The sequence below is a fragment of the Dama dama genome, chromosome 5 (genome assembly GCF_033118175.1).
Source record: "Dama dama isolate Ldn47 chromosome 5, ASM3311817v1, whole genome shotgun sequence".
Lineage (NCBI taxonomy): Eukaryota > Metazoa > Chordata > Mammalia > Artiodactyla > Cervidae > Dama > Dama dama.
The window spans coordinates 8786040-8806006 of NC_083685.1; the positions used below are offsets into that span (position 1 = coordinate 8786040).

General features: G+C 50.8%; 1 protein-coding gene and 1 non-coding gene across 3 annotated transcripts; one reads left to right on the forward strand and one right to left on the reverse strand.

Moving 5' to 3' along the window:
• Positions 1-10: 10 nt before the first annotated feature.
• On the reverse strand, positions 11-15448 carry SELPLG (selectin P ligand). Of its 2 annotated transcripts, XM_061141685.1 has the most exons (3): positions 15265-15448; positions 2191-2301; positions 11-2007 (listed from the first exon to the last, which is right to left on the reverse strand). In XM_061141685.1, the coding sequence occupies exon 3, from the start codon at positions 2000-2002 to the stop codon at positions 623-625; it is 1380 nt and encodes a 459-aa protein (XP_060997668.1). In that variant the 5' UTR covers positions 2003-2007; positions 2191-2301; positions 15265-15448; the 3' UTR covers positions 11-622. The 2 variants fall into 2 exon arrangements, with proteins under 2 accessions (XP_060997668.1, XP_060997667.1); XM_061141684.1 differs by lacking the exon at positions 2191-2301 and having other exon boundaries at positions 15265-15435.
• A 1759-nt stretch (positions 15449-17207) lies between these two features.
• Positions 17208-17314, forward strand: LOC133058049 (U6 spliceosomal RNA). The gene has a single exon (XR_009693174.1). It is a non-coding gene; the product is annotated as a U6 spliceosomal RNA (small nuclear RNA).
• The last annotated feature ends 2653 nt before the right edge of the window (positions 17315-19967 follow it).

A 19967-nucleotide genomic window follows, 5' to 3' on the forward strand; every position in this document is an offset into this window, starting at 1 on the left:
CAGCCATCACTTGTTCACCAAACATTTACTGAGCATCTGCGCCATCCTGGACCCTGAGCTGGGCCCTGGGAGACCTCTGTGAGCACCTCAATCAAGGCCCCGGGGGGAGGCGAGGGAGGGCAGGATGGGGTTAGTCTGTCACTAAACGATAGCTTGGCGGTCCACAGAGTCCCCTAAGGAACATGCCCAGCCCCCACAACTCACTGTGGGTTTCCTGAGAGATACCCCCAAATAAGCGGGGCGGGGAATGACAGGAAATGAACTAAGGAATCCAGTTCAGAGTGCCCCCTTCCTGTGCAGTGACCATAGCAACCAGAAGGGAACGTTAGCGGGCATGGCGGCAGGGAACTGACTCTGAGTCCTCCTGGGGAAGGGAGGCGTTAGAGGGAGCCCGGGACACACGGGGGCTGGGCAGGGAGCTGGAGGGGCCGTCTGCAGCCTCTCCTGGAGGTTCTGCTTGCCAGGCCTGCTTCGGTGCCTGGACCCCGGCTGCTCTCAGTCCTGTGGATGGCGGCCGGGCTCCCCGCCCAGAAGATTCCCATCTCCAGGGGTATCCAAGGAAGCCCCACCTGCAGCTTAGAGCCTCGGCATGGGGCGTGGGCCGTGGCTCAGCAGCCAGGAGCTAAGGGAGGAAGCTGCGCAGGGTGAGGTCATCCCCTTCGCGGTCGCCCCCCGGCCCCGCCTTCCGGCCCTGGTCCTTGGCCTTGGGCAGGTCCCCGTTGGGCGTGGGAGTGGGCCCCTCGCCCCCCTCGGGCAGCAGAGACGAGATGCAGACCATCTCGCTGGGGGAGTAACCGCGTACGGGGTACAGGTGGTTCTTGCGGGAGAGGCGGATGGCCAGCACCACGGTGCACACGAGGAAGATGGTGGCCAGCAGGGCCAGGATGAGGATGGCCAGCAGACACTGCCTCACGGGGCCCGGATCTGGCAGGCTCTCTGGGGGGGCCGGGGCCACAGAGCTCCAGGGGAAAAGGCTCTGACCTCTGTTCCCAGTGAAGGCCTCAAACCAGTCGCCAGCTGCCACAGTGGTGCCCTTGGGAGTATCAGAGGCCACAGGAAGGGCTGTGGTTAGGCCCCTTGTGGTAGCAGGTCTCGTGGGCAGGGCCTGCACAGTGGTTGGATCTGTGGGCAGGGCTAGCATGGTAGTGGGCTCCCTGAAAGGGTCTGCTGTGGTGGCCGGTTCCGTGGACAGAGTCTCTATGACTTTGGATTCCATGGACAGGGCCTCTGTGACTGCAGGTTCCGTGGACAGGGCCTCTGTGGCCACAGGACCCATGGACATGGCCTCTGTGGCCGCAGGGTGCGTGGACAGGGCCTCTGTGGCTGTGGGATCCGTGGACAGGGCCTCTGTGGCCACAGGACCCATGGACATGGCCTCTGTGGCCGCAGGGTGCGTGGACAGGGCCTCTGTGGCCGCGGGACCCGTGGACAGGGCCTCTGTGGCCACAGGGTCCGTGGACAGGGCCTCTGTGGCCATGGGTTCCATGTACAGGGCCTTTGTGGCCACGGGATCCGTGGACAGTGCCTCTGTGGCTATGGGACCCATGAACAGGGCCTCTGTGACTGCAGCCAACTCTGTGGATAGATCCTTCATTTTGGGAGGGATTTCAGTGACCAGTTCTCTGGTCAGAGGGACCAGTGTGACCAGTTCTGTGCTCAGGTTCTTGGTGGTTGCCCCTGTGGCACTCAGGACAGCAGAGTCCCTTGTGGACACCTCCAGAATGAATGACTCAGGTGTCGTAGGCTCTGCAGGCTCTCTCTGCCCCAGCGCTGCCACCATAGGCAGAAACGTGGGGGCCTCGGTGCCACTGTCAAACATCTCTGGAGGGTCCGTTTCTGCTATATAGTCATATTCTTGATCATAGTCTTCCAGGTCTCTCCCGTCACCACCTGGGTATGGGGGGTCTGGGGCCTTCACGGATTCGTTCTTGCTGGTCTCCCGCAGCTGGAGGCTGCTGTCAGGGCCCAGCAGGACCACCAGGAGCAGGAGTTGCAGAGACATGGCGCCTGGAGGGGGGACATGGACAATGGGACGTCAGGACAGCTACACTCCTGGGCCCACCAAGTGCCCCTTGACCGTGACCCTGAGCAGCCACCGCTGGTAATACGTCTGGTCTGGGGCATCCTCACCACCCAGCACATGCCTGGGGCACAGAAGCCCCTCCACAGATAGCAGCCATTACTACTTACCAGCACCAATGAATCCATCTGGGGGCGCTCTTCAACTCCCTTGACCCAGTGCACAGAAATGTATTAATAGTTTCCTCAGACCTCTCTGGTGGTCCATGGTTAAGAATTCACCTGCCAGTGCAGGAGACACAGGTTCAATCCCTGGTCTGGGAAGATTCCACGTGCCATTGGGCAACTCAGCCTGCACACCACACCTGCTGAACCTGTGCTCCAGAGCCCCTGGGCGACAGCTACAGAGCCCACGCTCCACATCTATGGAAGCCTGCGCGCCACAGAGCCTGTGCTCTGCAACAGAAGAAGCCACCACAACGAGAAGCCTATGCCCACAGCTAGAGAGCAGGCCCCCATTGGCCAAAACTAGAGAAAGTCCATATGCAGCAGCGAAGACCCAGTGCAGTGTGGACAAGACTGAGGTGTAGAAAGGTAACATTAGACCTTCTAGTTATATGAACTTCTATGCCACTTAACTTCTATTTCTGTACACATTTACAGTGTCTCATGAACACAGCAGTACCTGTGTACAGTTCATCAATAGATCAATGTACCTATCTTGTCCACCAATGGGGTCCATGAGCAAGAGTTTGGTGACCATGGGACGACAGGATAAAGATGCTCGTTTGGCCCTCTGAGGCCTCTTGGAGTCTGATGCTGATTCCTCTCTCTGCATCCCTCTGTTCCAGTTTCCCTTATCTTGGCTCCCATCCCACACAACCCTGGCCTGTCCCTCAGATTCTCAGTCTCCTTATCCTTTCTCAATGTGTTGGCTTGATCCAGTTCCCTTTGGCTAGGTCCTCACTTACATGTTGGGGATGATAGCACCTACCCGTAGACTATTGTGAGGATAAAATGAGGTGATACCTCCAGAGCCCTTAGCATTTTGCTCCCATCTCCAGCTCCTACAAATATCAGCTACTGTGGTTCTTTCAGTAAATCTATCCTGTAAGTCCTCAAGGGCCCAGAGCCATCTACTGCTCCATCTGGGGCCAGGAGAAAAACTCAAATCTGTTGTGAACAGCCTGTCCTCAGTGAGCTGACAGTCATCTCATTTGCCTGTGGGTAGCAAAGGCGATTATCTTCGTATCACCCCTCAGCCTCCCGACCAGGGAGCCAGAAAGGGCAGTGCCTCTCCCTGTGGCCATCTGATTGGTCTTTCTTCTGGCCTTGTGAACACTCATGCCTCCTGGGTTTCTCTCTCTCCCCTTATTCTCCCCCTGGCAGTGGCTGGTATTTGTGGGATTCAAAATCTTGCAGCTGAGAATCCTGTGGTGACCAACAGCTGTGTTTTGGGGTGAGATTCCTCGATTCCCTGACATAGTACCCTTCAGCAATATGCAATCCAAGGTACTGTGGAAGGGGCCAGGTTGTGATCCCCAAGATGGGCTTTCCCCCCAACCCACCCCTGTACACAGAGGCAGCCCAGGGCAGAGGAGAGACTGCTGAGCTGCTGTGTAACCTGAGCAGATTGCGTCACCAAGTCTGAGCCTCAGTTTCCTCATCTGTAAGATGGATGGCATTGTCTCAAAGAGGAGAACGGAATGAAATGCTGCAGGAAGGTCCCCTGTTGCTGGCATCCAGCAGGGGGCTACGGACAGAGGAGCAGAGAGGATGAAGGGTACCTCTGACTCAGGAGGGTACAGAGGTGGCGACCTCCCTACCTCCCCACACTAGGGAAGCTGCAAAGACCTGTGTGAGAGCAGAGACCTCCCTGCCTGTTCGGGATGCAACAGGGAACACTGGAAAAAGCCAGTATCTCCCTTCCTGGGAGTAAGCCGACCAGCTCATCCCAGAGTGGAGCAGAGCCTGGATAATTTCCAATACTTTTCCTTGTGTTTTTTTTTCAGTTGGAGTATAGTTGATTTTACAATGTTGGGTTAGTTTCAGGTCTACAGCAATGTGATTCCAGTACATATTTATTGATACCTGTATCTACTTTTTCAAACTATTTTCTCATTTATTCAATACCTTTCCTTGTACATCACGTAATTCAGAGCAGAGTGCAGTTGTTCATCATTTGTTGAATGACCATAACTCACTCACAAACCCTCTGCTTCCAGACTCAACCCAACCTCTCACATGTTAGTTAAAATTATGATGGTTTCTAAAATTCCAGTCTGATCTTATCTTAAAATAATTTCTTAAACTAAATGATGATATTTGCACCAGACACATCTGGCTCTCACAGATACCCTCATTTTGTTGAGGAGGGATGAAGCTCAGAGAGGTAGAGCGACTTGCCCAAAGACACACAGCTGCCAAGCCGCAGAGACAAGATTTGAAGCTAGCAAGAACTCAGGAAGGCTTTGTGGAGAGAGACCTAACCTAGCTGAGAGGGCAGAAGGAGCAAAGGCTTGGAACACAGCTTAGCTTGGTGGGTTTGTGCCTGCCACTGGGGACCCAGTGAGGAGAGGGAGGGCAAAGAAAGAATCAGGAGGAATCTGATTCTGATTCAAGGCCGTAACACCCAGAAAGGTCGGTGCTCTCTGTACTGCGTACTATGCAGGGCATGAGATTGAGAGCACAGATTTTGAGGTCCAACAAAAGGATGTTCAAGTCTCAGCTCTGTCCCTTACAAGTGAAATCACCTTGACTCAGATCTTTGCCTTTCTGAGCCTTAGTTTCATCACCTGTAAAATGGGAACAAATGCCACCCATCTCATAGGGCTGTGGGGAGAATGCAATGAGATAATGAATTCAAAAATGCCAGCTCACAGCTCGTGCTAAATAAGGGTGTCATACAAATGTGCACACACACACATTCTTTGCCTCTGAATTTGCCTTTGGGAGGCAGACATTCTTTGCACCTCAGGAAAGAGTACATGGCCTAATCTTGGCCCCACTTTCCTGACGGCAGGGGACTTTAGGAAGACGCCCTATTTAGGACATATTGCATAACTATGAGCTTGGGCACTGCCCCCACTTGGGTAGTTCTCAGTTCCTGGAAGGCCGAGCTGTTAGACACTTCCTGGAAGCAGAAAGGGAGAAACAAACACAGAAGACCCAGCCCACCAGCCCCTGGGTCAGGGAGGTAGCTGGGTGAGTCAGGGAGGATGGGAGGGTACCGTGGAAGGGGCCAGGTTGTGGTCCCCAAGCTGAGCTCTCCCCCTGCACCCACCCCTGCACACAGAGGTGGCCTGGGGTGGGAGAGAGACTGCTGAGCTGCTGTGTAACCTGAGCAGATTGCGTCACCAAGTCTGAGCCTCAGTTTCCTCATCTGTAAGATGGGCGGCATTGTCTCAAAGAGGAGAACGGAATGACATGCTGCAGGAAGGTCCCCTGATGCTGGCATCCAGCAGGGGGCTACGGACAGAGGAGCAGAGGAGATGGGGAGGCCTCTAGACTCAGGGAGGGTACAGAGGTGGCGACCTCCCTACCTTCCCACGTTAGGGAAGCTGCAAAGACCTGTGTGAGAGCAGAGACCTCCCTGCCTGTTCGGGATGCAACAGGGAGCACTAGGAAAAGCCAGCACCTCCCTGCCTGGGCCTAAGCCGACCATCTCATCCCAAATGTTCCCAGCGTTAGCACTGACCATCCCTCGTCCCCATCTGTCTCAGGCAACCCAGGACCCTGGGACCTGCCACACTGTGAGCTTCAAGGGGAAGGTTACCGGGGACACAGCGGCCTGCAACCAGGCTGCAGCTGGGCAGGCCTCACCCATATGACGGAAACCCACACGGTTCCCAGAGGCTCTGTGACTCAAAGAGCCTCACAGGTAACAAGGAGAGGAGCAGAGTGTAAGCACCATCTATGGCAGGTAGGATAATGACTTTCATCTTTGCTAGGACACGTGTATTGTACCCTAACGAAAACAACGCGGTATAAACCCCCCACTGTGGATAGGTCGTTTCACTACCTCATCATCTGGGGTGCTCGTTCGTCTTCCCCCCAGCGCTGGCCGCTCTGGTTCCTGTTACACAGATTAGGGAAGCAAGGCTGAGGGCAATGAAGCCATTTCCCTCAGCCCCCACCTTTTGCCTCTTCTCTCCTCTGATGGCAGGAAAACAGTCACTTACCACCAGAGAGGGATGGGCGAGGCACAGAGAGGGACAGAGAGATGCCACATCCTATTTGTCTTGTCGCTTGCCCGACGGAGGCGGTCAGACACTGCCCATTTCCTTCCACCCTAAACTGGGGTACTTCTGCCTGAGCCCCATTCAGGCAATGTAGACTAGTGAGCTGTCAGGAGGCACCCCCCACCCCCACCCCACCAAGCTCTGCACAGCTGCCCTGGACCACTCAGGAAAGACACTCATGGGACTCAAAAAGTTTGGGACCTCCCATCTGGAATCCTGAATCCCAGCATTAAAAAGCTTGAAATTTGAGGATCCGAAAGATGGAGCATCTCAGGGTGTGGGTTGAGCAGCCTCAAGAGAGAGGATCCAGTGGAGGCCCAGGTGTCCCCCTCCGCCAGATCCAAGCTCAGGTCTGAGTCCTGTTGGACTGGACATATGACCAGGCAGGACCCTATGGGGCCTTCCTAGGACAGACCCCACCCCCACCCCCGCCCACATATCCTTTGCTTTAGCTCCTCCCTGAAGTACCTAGATAACAGTAACTGCTGCACATTTCCTGAGCTGTTTTACAGATGCTAACCTTTCCCCTACCAGGTGGACGAACACGTAGCCCCCAGACCTGGCACCCGAGGATTGATGATGTTAACCCCTGTGATGCTGCCCTGTTACCTAACCACCAACCAATCAGAATTGTCCAACGCTCCTCCTTCCCTCATCTGGCCTTTAAAAATGCTTTGTAGGACTTCCTCCATGGTCCAGTGGTTAAGACTTCTTTCAAAGCAGGGGCTGTGGGTTCGATCCTTGGAGAGCTAAGATCCCACATGCCTTGCAGCCAGAAAAATAAAAAAATAGAAATAGAAGCATACATTGTAACAAGTTCAATAAAGACTTTAAATATGGTCCACATCAAAAAAGATCTTTAACAAAGAAATGCTTTGCAAAGGCTCATAGGGGAGTTCTAGCTTTTTGAGCCCTAGCTGTCCTAGATTCCTTATCTGTTACCCTGCAATAAACAGCCTTTTCCTCCCCCACAACATGGTGTCAGTAGATTGGCTTGACTGCACACAAGTGAGTGGACCCCAGTTTTGGTAACAGATAGGCTCTGGCCCCGCTCAGGATCAAATCCAGCATCAAACCAGATCCAGTCCCACCTCTGTCATATACAAGCTGTGTGACCTTGGGCAACTGAACCCACCTCTCTGAGCCATGAGTTCCTTATCTGAAATACAAGATTCCAGTAGTGCCTATGCTTTGTGAGGTTGTTATGGGTTGAAGTGAGCTGGTCCGGGTTGAACATTTAGTATCTGGTAGGCGCTCACTAAAGGCCAGCTGTTGTCATTGTCATTCTGCGTGACATAAGGTCATATCCCTGAAAAACCTGCAACCCTGGGGCAGCTGTGACACACTTTGGACCTTGTTAGAGAGAGCCAGGGCCAGAAGCCCCAGAAGCCTGGGTACTATACACAGCCTTAGTCTCCTGTGGCTTGTGAATCACATGTGTCTAGGGTAGACAATGCCCTGGGTACTGTTCTAAGAGCTATGCATGAATTACTAGCTCACTCGGGCCCCACAACCTCCTCATGTTAACTCCATGTGAAATATGGGGAAACTGAGGCTCACTTGGTGCTTAGAACCACATGGCCAGTAAGAGAAGGAGCAGGAATTTGAACCTGGGTGGTCTTGCTCCAGAGCCCACCTCACAGTCACAGCTCCGTACCACCTGTGAACCAGGCGTGGACCATCTCCAGAGCCAGAATAAATGCTGCTTCCTCCAAGAAGCCCTCCCAGATTGCCCAGGCATGATTAGTCCGGTCGTTTAAACCTTTTTAAAAAATGCTTGTTTACTTTCAAAACATTCATTCCCATCAGCCCATAAACGCTAAATAGGAACCAGAGACCCTTGTGACTTGTGCTACATGCCCAGGGCTTAGCTGACAGACAGGTGCTTGGTAAGCGCTGTGATATTGGTCCATTGGAGTGTGGGCAGCATGGCCGGCCACCTCCATCAGATCACAGGTCTCCAGTGAATGCCCAGTCCCCACAGGCCTGGCATCCTGGGGGCTCATTAAAGGCATGTTGCAGGAGTGGACACCAAAGTTGAGGCCCGGCAACAGGCTCACAACTGCACAGGACATGCCGTCTGCAGGCTTTTGGCCTCACATTTGTCATCCTGCACTTCCCAACCTTTTCTTATCAATGACCCCAGTCCCATCAGGAGCCTTTCCAGACATTACCACATGCTCAGTTGCTTCAGCTGTGTACGACTCTTTGCGACCCCATGGACCATAGTCCACTAGGCCCCTCTGCCCATGGAGTTCTCCAGGTGAGAATACTGGAGTGGGTAGCAGGGCTTCCTTGATGGCTCAGACAGTAAAGAATCTGCCTGCAATGCAGCAGACCCGGATTCAATCCCTGGGTCAGGAAGATCCCCTGGAGAATTCCATGGACAGAGGAGCTTGGTCGGTTACAATCCATGGGGTCACAAAGAGTACGATGCGACTGAGTAACTAACACTTTCATTTTTTTTCATAGCTGTTGAATGTTATATGGACCTTTACAGGCACATAAACCATAGTGACATCTAAGGATTTTTTTTTGCCTTCCTCTCATCCTCCAAAAAACCCAACTCTTGGAACTTCCCCAGTGGTTTTAGTGGTGAGGACTCCAACCCAATGCAAGCAGCATGGGTTCAACCCTTGTTGGGGAACTAAGATCCCACACGCCCCTCCAGTGTGGACAAAAAATGGACAAAAAAAAAAAAAAAAACACTCAAGTCTCAAGTGTCGTACCCAGATTTGCTGGTCTGGTAACAGAGGAGGTGAGGTCCTTCCACAAATGAAGTCACTGAGACCTACACTTGGTTTTAGCTTAAGAACTGACAATTTTCAGAGGGTATCTGTAGACAGACAGACGGACCAGCACACGGACACACATACACACCAGCCATCCTGTAACAGAAGAACAAGCCTGACTCCATCTTGTCTGCCTTTAATAGATGGGGAATGTTTCCAAAAAGAGTCCTCTGGGGGTGCATTTTGGGTAAGTGAGAGGTCTAATTATAGCCATGAACCCATGACTAAGAGGAAGAGGACATTTTATTGTAATGATGCAGGGCCACAGTACCTGTTAGGATCTGAGAAACCCTGGCCTTTGGGTGGCTCTCTAAATTACAATACAATAGTGAAATTGGAGCCATTCTGTGAAGAAGTGGGGAAGAAGGATAAAATCCCCTCTGTGCAAGCAATTACATCGGGATGAGAAAAGTCCTACAGTTGTTGCCTTACACTGGCTTTTCAAAGGCTTGAAAAGAAGCCCGAGGGAAAACCTGTCACACGGGAAGAAAAGGAAAGGATCGAGATTGAAGCCACGTTGCTCCAGACCTTATGTGCTCCTCTGGCCGAGCTGGCTGTCCCAGCCACTGCAGCCACTATCCCAACATATCCACTCCTCCCACTGCCTCCTGTTCTTCTTGCTCCAGCCCCACTTCCCAACACCAGGGCTCAGGAAGTGATTGGACTGGTTCCCTCTCCTTAGGGGGATCAGTTAGCTTCCTGGGCACTGGAACCTGATCTGGTGTCACTCTCCAAGACCCAATAGGGCACCCAATTTGGACTGGGAGCCACTCCCAGAGCAGGGCAATTATCCCATAGAAGGCATAAGTGAAAAAGGCCAGGTGGCTGGGTTTCTATAGATGCACAGACCCTTCTCAACCTTGGATTTGTTTAATTGGACAACCCTCCTTATAGGGAGGATCCTTTCTGAATGACAGAATTGTTTTGCTACCCATCAACCAACCTTCTTGAACAGACATACACAGTCTTCTCAATATGATCTTCATAGGAGATGAAAGGAGAATGGTCACTGATCAGGCCAGGGAAGAAGCATAACCAGCTCCACCTAATGGACCCAAATGGTACACCCAAAGCCCACTTGGCAGCACCCACAGCTGAACCAAACTGGGAGCCTTAGTGGGGGAGCAATGTCCGTTTTTGCTTGTTTTTGGCCATGCCGCACAGCATGTGGATCTTCGTTCCCCAACCAGAGATCAAACCCGGAGCCACCAAAGTGAAACACTGAGTCCTAGCCACTGAACCCCCAAGGAATCCCCGATGCCCTTATTAGAGCACTACCGTACGTGCGTCTTGGCAGGGCTTCAAGAAGGGGTCCCAAAACGATAGTTTCAAAAAAAGTTCAAGAGATTCAGCACAAATCAAAGGAAGACCCCTCTAAATTTGGGGAAAGAATTTATCAGACTTTATAAAGATGCAGATCCTGAGGGCCCTGAAAATACTAGAAAGGTAAATGCAAACCTTATGGGGCAAACTGCCCCAGGTATCAGGAGAAAGTCATAAAAATTAGGTGGTGCGTTTAGAATGAATCTTTCTCAGTTGGTAGACATTGCTTTTGAGGTATTCAAAAGTAGAGGACACAGACGAAAGAAGACCAAGGGGAAATGCTATTTTTCTAACGGCTCTGTTGGGTTCCTGGAAGACAGGAGGCTCTAAGAAAGGTAAGCCAGCACTTCGTACGAAATAATGGACTTACTGTAAAGAGAGAGGACACTGGGGAAGAGAATGCCTGAAATTAAAGAAAAAGAGGGCTAAAGACATGGAAGCAAGCTAAATGTTCATTGACAAATGAATGGATAAAGAAGATGTGGTGTGTACATATGTATATATACATACACACATAAAAAGGAATGCATTTGAGTCAGTTCTAATGAGGTGGATGAGCCTAGAACCTATTATACAGAGTGAAGTGAGTCAGAAAGAGAAAGATAGATACCATATTCTAACACATATATACGGAATCTAGAAAAATGGCATGGAAGAATTTATTTACAGGGCAGAAATGGAGAAACAGACATAGAGAACAGACTTATGGACATGGGGAGGGGGAGGAGAGGGTGAGATGTATGGAAAGAGTAACATGGAAACTTATATTACCGTATGTAAAATAGACAGCCAACGGGAATTTGCCTTGTGGCTCAGGAAACTCAAACAGGGGCTCTGTATCAACCTAGGGGGGTGGGATGGGGCGGGAGATGGGAGGGAGCTTCAAAAGGGAGGGGATATATGTGTGCCTATGGCTGATTCATGTGGAGGTTTGACAGAAAACAGCAAAATTCTGTACAGCAATTATCCTTCAATAAAAATAAATTACTTAAAAAAAAGATGTGGTGTGTACATGTGTATGTATACATACACACATACACAATGGAATACTACTCAGCCATTAAAAAAGAAGAAAATAACGCCAGTCGTAACAATATGCATGAACCTAGAGATTATCATACTAAGTGAGGTAAGCTCTATAGAGAAAGAAAAATATATCATTTATTTGTGGAATCTCAAAAAAAGATACAAAATAACCTTTTTATAAAACAGAAATAGACCCACGGATATAGAAAACAAATCTATCGTTACTAAAGGGAAAGGGGGTTGGGGAGGAATAAGAATATGCAATTAACATTTATATACACTGCTATATATAAACAACAAGAAACTACTGTATAGTACAGAGAACTATACTCAGTATTTTGTAATAACCTATATGGGAAAAGAATCTGAAAAAGGATATAGACAAATATATGTATAACTGAATCACTGTATTATATACTTGAAAATAACACAACATTGTAAACCAACTATACTTCAATTAAAAAAAGTTTTTTAAAGGAGGGCTAGAAATGGGTAGGAAAGGATAGGAGTGGGGCCTATCAGATGGTAGAGAGGGAAGAATATTCAGATGATGAATGAAGAGGCCTGGGGCTCTTCTGGATTTACAACACTCAATTCAAATATCCCCACAGGAGCCCTGGGTAAAATTGACAGTGAATAGCAAACTGGTTGATTTTCTGGTAGACACGGGGGAAGCAAACTCCATGCTAAACCCTCAGTTCAGTCTTTGAAAAGACCCCGATGCTGGGAAAGATTGAAGGCGGGAGGAGAAGGGACGACAGAGGATGAGATGGTGGGATGGCATCACTGACTCAATGGACATGAGTTTGAGTTAAACCCTGGGAGCTGGTGATGGACAGGGAAGCCTGGTGTGCTGCAGTCCATGGGGTTGCAAAGAGTCGGACATGACTGAGCGACTGAACTTAATTGAAACCCTCAGTTAGCACAGAGAACCTCCCAGTCTACCCCAGTCACTGGGGTGTCAGGGGAAGTACAGAGGTGATCATTTTCATAACCACTGGAATGCCAACTAGGAAATCTGATATTAAAATATAGTTTCTTGTATATGCCTGAATTCCCTATCCTCATCCTGGGCCGAGATCACCTCTGTAAACTAAATGTTCAAGTGACTTTTTCAACAGGACCACTAGATTTCAGAGTCCCACCGAAACATGCTTTGAAACCTACCGAGGGCTCTCCTAGAAAACTCAGAAAAATGGACAGAACTTAGATGATCTCCCTGAGGTTTACAGAAAGGGAAGACCAGAAGTATGGGCCAATGGCATCCCAAGAAAGGCAAATTATCCCCCAATCTGTATTGCCTAACACCAGAGTGACAACGTGCTTGCTTTTATCTACAAATATAAGCCAACAAGTATCATATTGATTGAAAACTATTCACGTACCTGGGGATAAGGCCTTGCCAGTTGCCCTGCAATGGATTAGACTGGTTCCCAGAAGCAAGCTTAAATTAAGCCCTTTTGAAGTATTGGATTCCTGGTGTCTGCCTGACCAGGAGAATCTGTAGCCAATAGGTCCACAGACTCGGCCTTGCAATCCATTAGATCTTAAGTTGCTGTTTCAAGTCAGCCTCGTACCATATAAGTAATGAGGACTTCACTCTCTCATGTCACTGGTACGTGTTGGAAGGAAATGCTTTAATCAAGTTCTGTCCAAGTGTGGCCAACAGGGGAAATATACAAAGATAGCACATGGCAGAGCAGCCTCGGTGCCCTCAACTGCTAGAGTTTATATATATGTAAAGTGGAATTATATACACACACACACACGTGTGTGTGTTCAAGTGCTCATCTAAGTGTGCATACATGCTCACTCAGTGGTGTCCAACTCTTTGTGACCCTATGGACTGTAACCTGCCAGGTTCCTCTGTCCATGGGATTCTCCAAGTGAGAGAACTGGAGTAGGTTGCCATTTCCTCCTCCAAGGGATCTTCCTGACCCAGAAATCAAACCCACGGCTCCTTCAGGTTCTGCATTGGCAGGCTGAGCCACCTGGGAAGTCTGCTTGTCTAAGTGTGACAGAACTGTAAAAAGGCGGGGCAGTGTCCTCATAATGCAAACTGCTTATGCTCAACGAATTGGGAATACTTTCAAGTTGATAGATTCCATTCCACCCTCACTCCTTCCTTGCCCCTGTTCAGCAGGAAGTAGCCAGAGCGATCATTTACCCGACCCTCCCCCATCCCCCACCCTTCCCCCACCTTCCCCACCCCCACCACTGCCAACACTGTGGAATGGACATTGACAGTAGGGAACTGTAACAGAGAAGAACAAACCTGACTCCATGTTAGATCTATCCCTTTAGCTCTAACCTTTGTATTTTGTTGCCTCTGGTTAGGCCTTCTGGCTCTGCACTTTTGTAAAGAAAAAAAAAGTGTCACCTATAGCCAGAAATACACATAATACTGTGTCTCAAGGCTCTGCCTCCCAGACTTGACCTTTAAAGGTATAACACTTTTCCATTCATATAGAGACTAAAAAGTTGCTGAACAGAAAATAATTGTCTTGTTAGAAGTTTACAGGAACACCATGACCAGAACTACTGTGGACAGTTGCAAGAACAAAGGATTCCAACTCCAAGAAGTTTGCATCAACCAGCCACCCTACCCCTCCCCTTTTAGTATAAAAGAAGCCTGGATCCTAACTCAGGCAAAATGGTTCTTTGGGACACCAGTGGGCCATCTTCTCAGTCAACTGGCTTTCCGGATAAAGTTGCTCTTGCTTGTACCAACACCTTGTCTCTCGATGGAGTGTCCTGTCCTGCAGTGAGCAGCACAAGCAGTAACAATGCTATTTCCTTCTAGCCAGAGGCCACACCCACCGTCTGCCTGCTCCAGCTCAGCAAAAGGAGGCCGAGAGACCAAAATCTGGGATCTCTGTGGGCTCCACGAGGGTCCGGTGACCACATGGGGCCGCCACAAGTGCAAGCCTGGCCACCTCCCAGCCGTGCCGCCGTGGGCAGCTGCCTCACCCCTCTGAGCCTTGGTTTCTTTATCTGTTAAAAGGGGGCACAGAGTTCTCAGATGACTCCCTGACCCCTCTGAAGGCTGAGGCTCCCAGGCGGTGCTCACCCTACAGCCCAGCCCATTCTGCTCAGTTTCAGCCTCCCCTGTCTGCCGGCCAAGCCCTGCGACCGTGCAGGGTGTGGCCTGCCTGAGGCAAGGGGAGCCACATTCCGAGAAAAAAAGAATTCCAGGCAGCCAGCGCCTACCCACCCTGACCCTCTCCTTGTCTCTGTGTATGTGTGTGTACAGGGGACAGTGCTTGAGCCACCAGCCCCCCACCATCCCTATATGCCCCCTAAAGCACTCCAGACACAAAACAGGAATATTCTCATCATTACTCTGACTTTCTCTTTTGCTAGTAGTAGTTTCTTAATTCTAACATTTTAATTATTTGTTGTGCACACGCATCCCTTCCTCAGTCCTATAAAAATGTGAAGAACACAGATTTGAAAAATGCTGTTTTAAATGGATCCACAGCTTGAGCAAATCCCTTCTCTGGGCCTTGGTTTCCCACCCATGAAGGGGTAGGATGATTTTTAGGGAAACATTCCTGATTTCTCCATTAAAAAAAAAATTCACAGTAACCCCAAAGCCGGCAGCTGCTGGCAAAACTAGTGGGAAGGGACGGATGGAAGTTGAGGTCGGTAGGACCCAGAAGAGACAGCAGAATAAAGCTATGAACTCTAGGCACACCTCAATCCCGAGTGCCCAGAGTGCTGGGACACGCTTTGCAGGGGCTGCAGCTCAGGCCCTGCCCGGGACTGGCCCCCAGCCTGCCCTTGTCTGTCAGGCAGGCCTGCTGGCCCCTGGGGACTCCACCACCCAGCCACTCCCCGTGGTTTTGCAAGCTGGCACCTACCGTGCTCAGCAGACCATGGGACAGCCGCCTCGTGGGCCCAGGAGAAGTGGTTCCTCTGCTTCAGCGACGAGGACCCAGCCTGTGCTGCCAGGCCCGGCTGTGGCACCCCTGCCGTGGTCTCGGATCGCGCCAACCCCCAACGGCCGTGTGTAAAAGAAGGAAGCGAGAGTGTGGTTACTCAAAGCCACGTGACAGCCCACACCCCCTTGTTTGTGACAGCTTCAGGGACGCTGATCAAGCCTGGTGGGGAGTGGGAGACAGGGCCCCGCGGAGTCTGAGGTCACTCTCGGGTTCCTGTAACCATGAAAACACCTAGAACCACGTGGGAACTTGTGGCGGAGGTTGTTGGGAGGAGGCTCCAGTTGAGAAAGGCCACAGTATTACTCCACAGGGATGGAGGGTGGGGGTGAGAAGGCACCCCGCCCTGGAAGGGAGGGATTGACCAGATGCAAAGGGGGATGGTTCTCGATTCTTGGCCAAGAAAAGAATTGGGGGTGGGGGAGATTCAAATCACAGATCTTCTTGAGCTTTGCAAATCAAATGCAACCATTCTTTGGAGATCCAAGAATCTCTCAAAGGTGCCCAAGTGGTCTTTTTAGCTGCAATCAAGAACCTCTCTGGGGAGACAGACTGCAAAATCCATAAGGGCAGGTTCTGCCTGTTTTATTTCTCTTTCCTGTTTTGGTTCTTTAGCCAACTCTGACACCCCATCATCTTTGCTCTGAGACCCTAAGGCAAGTAACTCTGGGCTCTGGCCTTCTTGTGGCTGTTCATCTGATGAGGAAGCCAGCAAGTAAACAAGTAAACAGATCATTAGGACAGAGTGGTGTGGTCATGTCACCCCTGGGTAAGCCAGGGAGGGGCCCCAAACCTACCCTGGGCAGGGGAGGGAGTTGACACGAGGCTCTTCCAAGGAGAAGTGACCACTGAGATGACAAGTAGCCGAGGGAGAAGGCAACATCCCAAGGAGAGTGTAGAGCATCAGCCCAGGCTGGGAGGCCTGAGAATGCACAGATTCTCAAGGAAGGCAAGGGACAGGGAGGGCTGCCTTCCAGGGCCTGGCCAGGGCCTTTGTGTTAATACAAGGTGGGGCTCGGGACACATGCTCACAGAGGACCACACATCCTGGCTTGTTGTCTTAAACTGAAAATCAGAGCCCCCGTGGGTGTTCACATGACAGAACCTTGATGGCTTTAGGAAGCTACAGCCAGAAGGGGACCCAAACACACTCAGTCTGTACAGGCAGGGAACCTGAAGCCCCCAAAGAGGAAGGGAGACACTCAGAGATTCTTGCTCCTCCCCAGCAGGTGTGGGAACAGCCAGCCCTCATGGGCAGGGGCTGAGAAACTCTGAATGCCTTACCCAGGGGAGGAAGGCCATGCCCTGATCATAAGCATCTCAGATATTAATACATCTCTTCGGGCCCGGCTTCACAAGCCCATTGGAGGTGGGACAGTCCCTCTGCTAGGCTCCGCCCCAGATGTCCACCTCAAACCCCAGGTCATCCCAAACCAGAGCCCATCACCTGGCCCCACAGGTGTGAAGTCAATGACGAGTTCCTCAAGACGCAGAGGTCAAGGGAACAGCGCAAGCCAGGAGTCAGAGACCTGTGTGACCCCAGGGTGCCTTTCCCCATCCAGGTCCTGGTGCTTGATCCATAAAACAGGAAGCCCTCCAAAGATGGAAGTTTGTCCTAGAACTAGGGGCGGATGCTAATGGCCAAGTCAGAGAGACAGGAGGATGGCTCTGATGGGAACGAACAATGGGGCAATTGCCCACCAGCGGGGTGGACAGGGGAGCAGCCCTGACTTTGCAGCAGGAAAGACCCTGTGAGAGTTTGGCTCTAGGATGACAGTCTACACAGAGGGTGATCAACGATGCAGGCCTGTTGGAACTAAAGGAGCTCCTGGGATGTGGGACTTTTAGTGTTAAAACTGAATCAGGTGCTCGCTTCGGCAGCACATATACTAAAATTGGAACGATACAGAGAAGATTAGCATGGCTGCTGCGCAAGGATGACACGCAAATTCGTGAAGTGTTCCATATTTTTCTGAGGAGACTAGATCTGAAAGAGACATGTGCACCCCAATGTTCACCACAGCACTATTTATAATAGCCAGGACATGGAAACAACCTAGATGCCCATCAGCAGACGAATGGATAAGGAAGCTGTGGTACATATACACCATGGAATATTACTCAGCCGTTAAAAAGAATTCATTTGAATCAGTTCTAATGAGATGGATGAAACTGGAGCCCATTATACAGAGTGAAGTAAGCCAGAAAGATAAAGAACATTACAGCATACTAACACATATATATGGAATTTAGAAAGATGGTAATGATAACCCTATATGCAAAACAGAAAAAGAGATACAGAAGTACAGAACAGACTTTTGGACTCTGTGGGAGAAGGCAAGGGTGGGATGTTTCGAGAGAACAGCATGTATATTATCTATGGTGAAACAGACCACCGGCCCAGGTGGGATGCGTGAGACAGGTGCTCGGGCCAGGTGCACTGGGAGGACCCAGGGGAATCGGGTGGGGGGGGGGGGGGAGGTGGGAGGGGGGATCAGGATGGGGAATACATGTAACTCCATGGCTGATTCATGTCAATGTATGACAAAACCCACTGAAATGTTGTGAAGTAATTAGCCTCCAACTAATAAAAATAATTGAAAAAAAAAAAAAACTGAATCAGTCCCAGGCAAACCGGGATAAGTTGATCATCCTAGAGCAGGGAGCAGCCTCTCCCAAGCCACAGGGCCAGGAGACCTGGTCATTTGTTCAATTATGAATGGGGTGCCAGAGGCTGTTGGCCCCATGCAGAATTGGGGTGGGGGTACTGGCTAGGGGGTCCACAGCAAGCAGTGGCAGGGCCCCACGTCCCCCAGATACCTCCTTTCCTCCCTGGCCCCTGTGCAGCTTCAAGCTGCTTCTCAGAAGATTCTGGCACAGCTGAAAGGAAAGTTAATTCTTCCACAGGCTGGCCCCAGGCCCTTACGCCCCTGTGAGCTTTGAAAAACCATCCAGGAGCAGTGACCCAGAGGGGACCACTCCCAAGACCAGGGGCCTGGCAACTGACCTTTTACAAGCTGAGTGACCTAGGCAAGTCCCTTCTCTGGAGCCTCAGTTTCCTCTCCTGCAAAGTCTTAAAATACAGAAGTTTAACATTACCTTGGCTTCTGCTAAGCACCAGTCGCTGTGCATCTATCTGCTTGTAGGCTCACAGCAGCCTTTGGAGCTTAGGATGTGGAGGCTCAGAGAGAAGCTGTGCTTTGTTCAAGGTCACACAGAGTCAGTGGCAGAGTCCAGGAAGCCAGAAAAAAGGCCCCAGTCTACACCCCGGCTCCTGTTTGTGCCGGGGTGTGAGGCAGGAATTGCAATCAGCAAAGCCACTGAGTGTTAATTTCTTCTGTCAGAGTTCAGGGGTGAGCTAGACTGGGAACCAAGGCCCATTTAGAGGTCTTCTGGGGAAAATGTGTCCCTGAACATTAACTAAAGCCTGGAGCAGCCTCGTCTTAAAGTGAATGGTGTGGCTCCTTGGGTTCCCAGCTGGACAACCAAGGATTTGCTATCCAAACAGCCCACAACCTTCTTACACTCGGACATTCCTAAATACTCATCTGGGGGCTAAATGTGGTCATGCTGCTGCTGGCTGATGGGTCAGCGTCACACGGTGGGCGCCCAGTCCCAGCAGCCTCGCCGCCACCTGTACATCTCTGCTTGTGGGAAGGACTCTCGTGTGGTTGCATTTGGTTCCTTAGTTGTTTCTGGGTGGGTACTGGGGTGGGGAACACTGTTCTTATGAAACAATGCCATAGAGACAAAGAGAGGAAGCATTAGGTGGCCAAAGTCAGCAGAATTTAGCCTCAACCTGGAATTTACCGGACATAAGCTGGTCAAGGATTGAGGAAAATGAGAAAATAAAAACAGACAGACAAAACTTGTGGAATTCTGGAAATATGTGGAGAAGCAGGGACTGTATCTGAAAGGCCAGGAGTAGCTGAGATCTGATCATCTTTGCAATTTGCTGGGGACTCGCTGGGGCCCCTCCCCCACAAGATGTCCATTTCCTGCATGACCCTACATCCATTTCCCTAAAAATGGAGGAAACTGCAGGAAAATGGGGGTGGTGTCTCATAGAGTCATGCCTGCCTGCCTAAGTGGCCACTGCGCCACTGAGGAATCTGGGGATCAGGCAAGGGCCCAGGGGATCGGAGCCCAGGTAGACCAGATGGCAAAGCCTCTGGCTTTCTCTCAGACAAAGAGGAATCTGGCTTCCCAGGTGGCACTAGTGGTAAGGAACCTGCCTGCCAATGCAGGGGACATTAAGAGATGCAGGTTCAATCCCTGGGTCGGGAAGATTCCCTGGAATAGGAAATGGCAACCCACTCCAGTATTCGTGCCTGGAGAAGCCCATGCACGGAGGGGCCTGGCGGGCTACAGTCCACAGGGTCGCAGAGAGTCAGACACGGCTGAGTGAATGAGCATGGCACAGCTGGAGACGGAGCAGTTTTCAAATTTACCTGCCATGGGACCCTTGGTTCAAGTGAAAACAAAGGTCTCCTAAAATAGAGAACAGAGATATTGTAATAAAAGGTCCTGCCCTGGAGAGGCAGAAGGGACTACACCCAAATGCTTGCCCTTCCCTTCCCCTTCCCCCAACATCCTTGTGGACACAAGGGAGTGTTCACAGAATG

Coding starts and splice junctions, on each gene's coding strand:
- SELPLG (XM_061141685.1), bottom strand. CDS start 2,002: ATGTCTCTGCAACTCCTGCTCCTGGTGGTCCTGCTGGGCCCTGACAGC.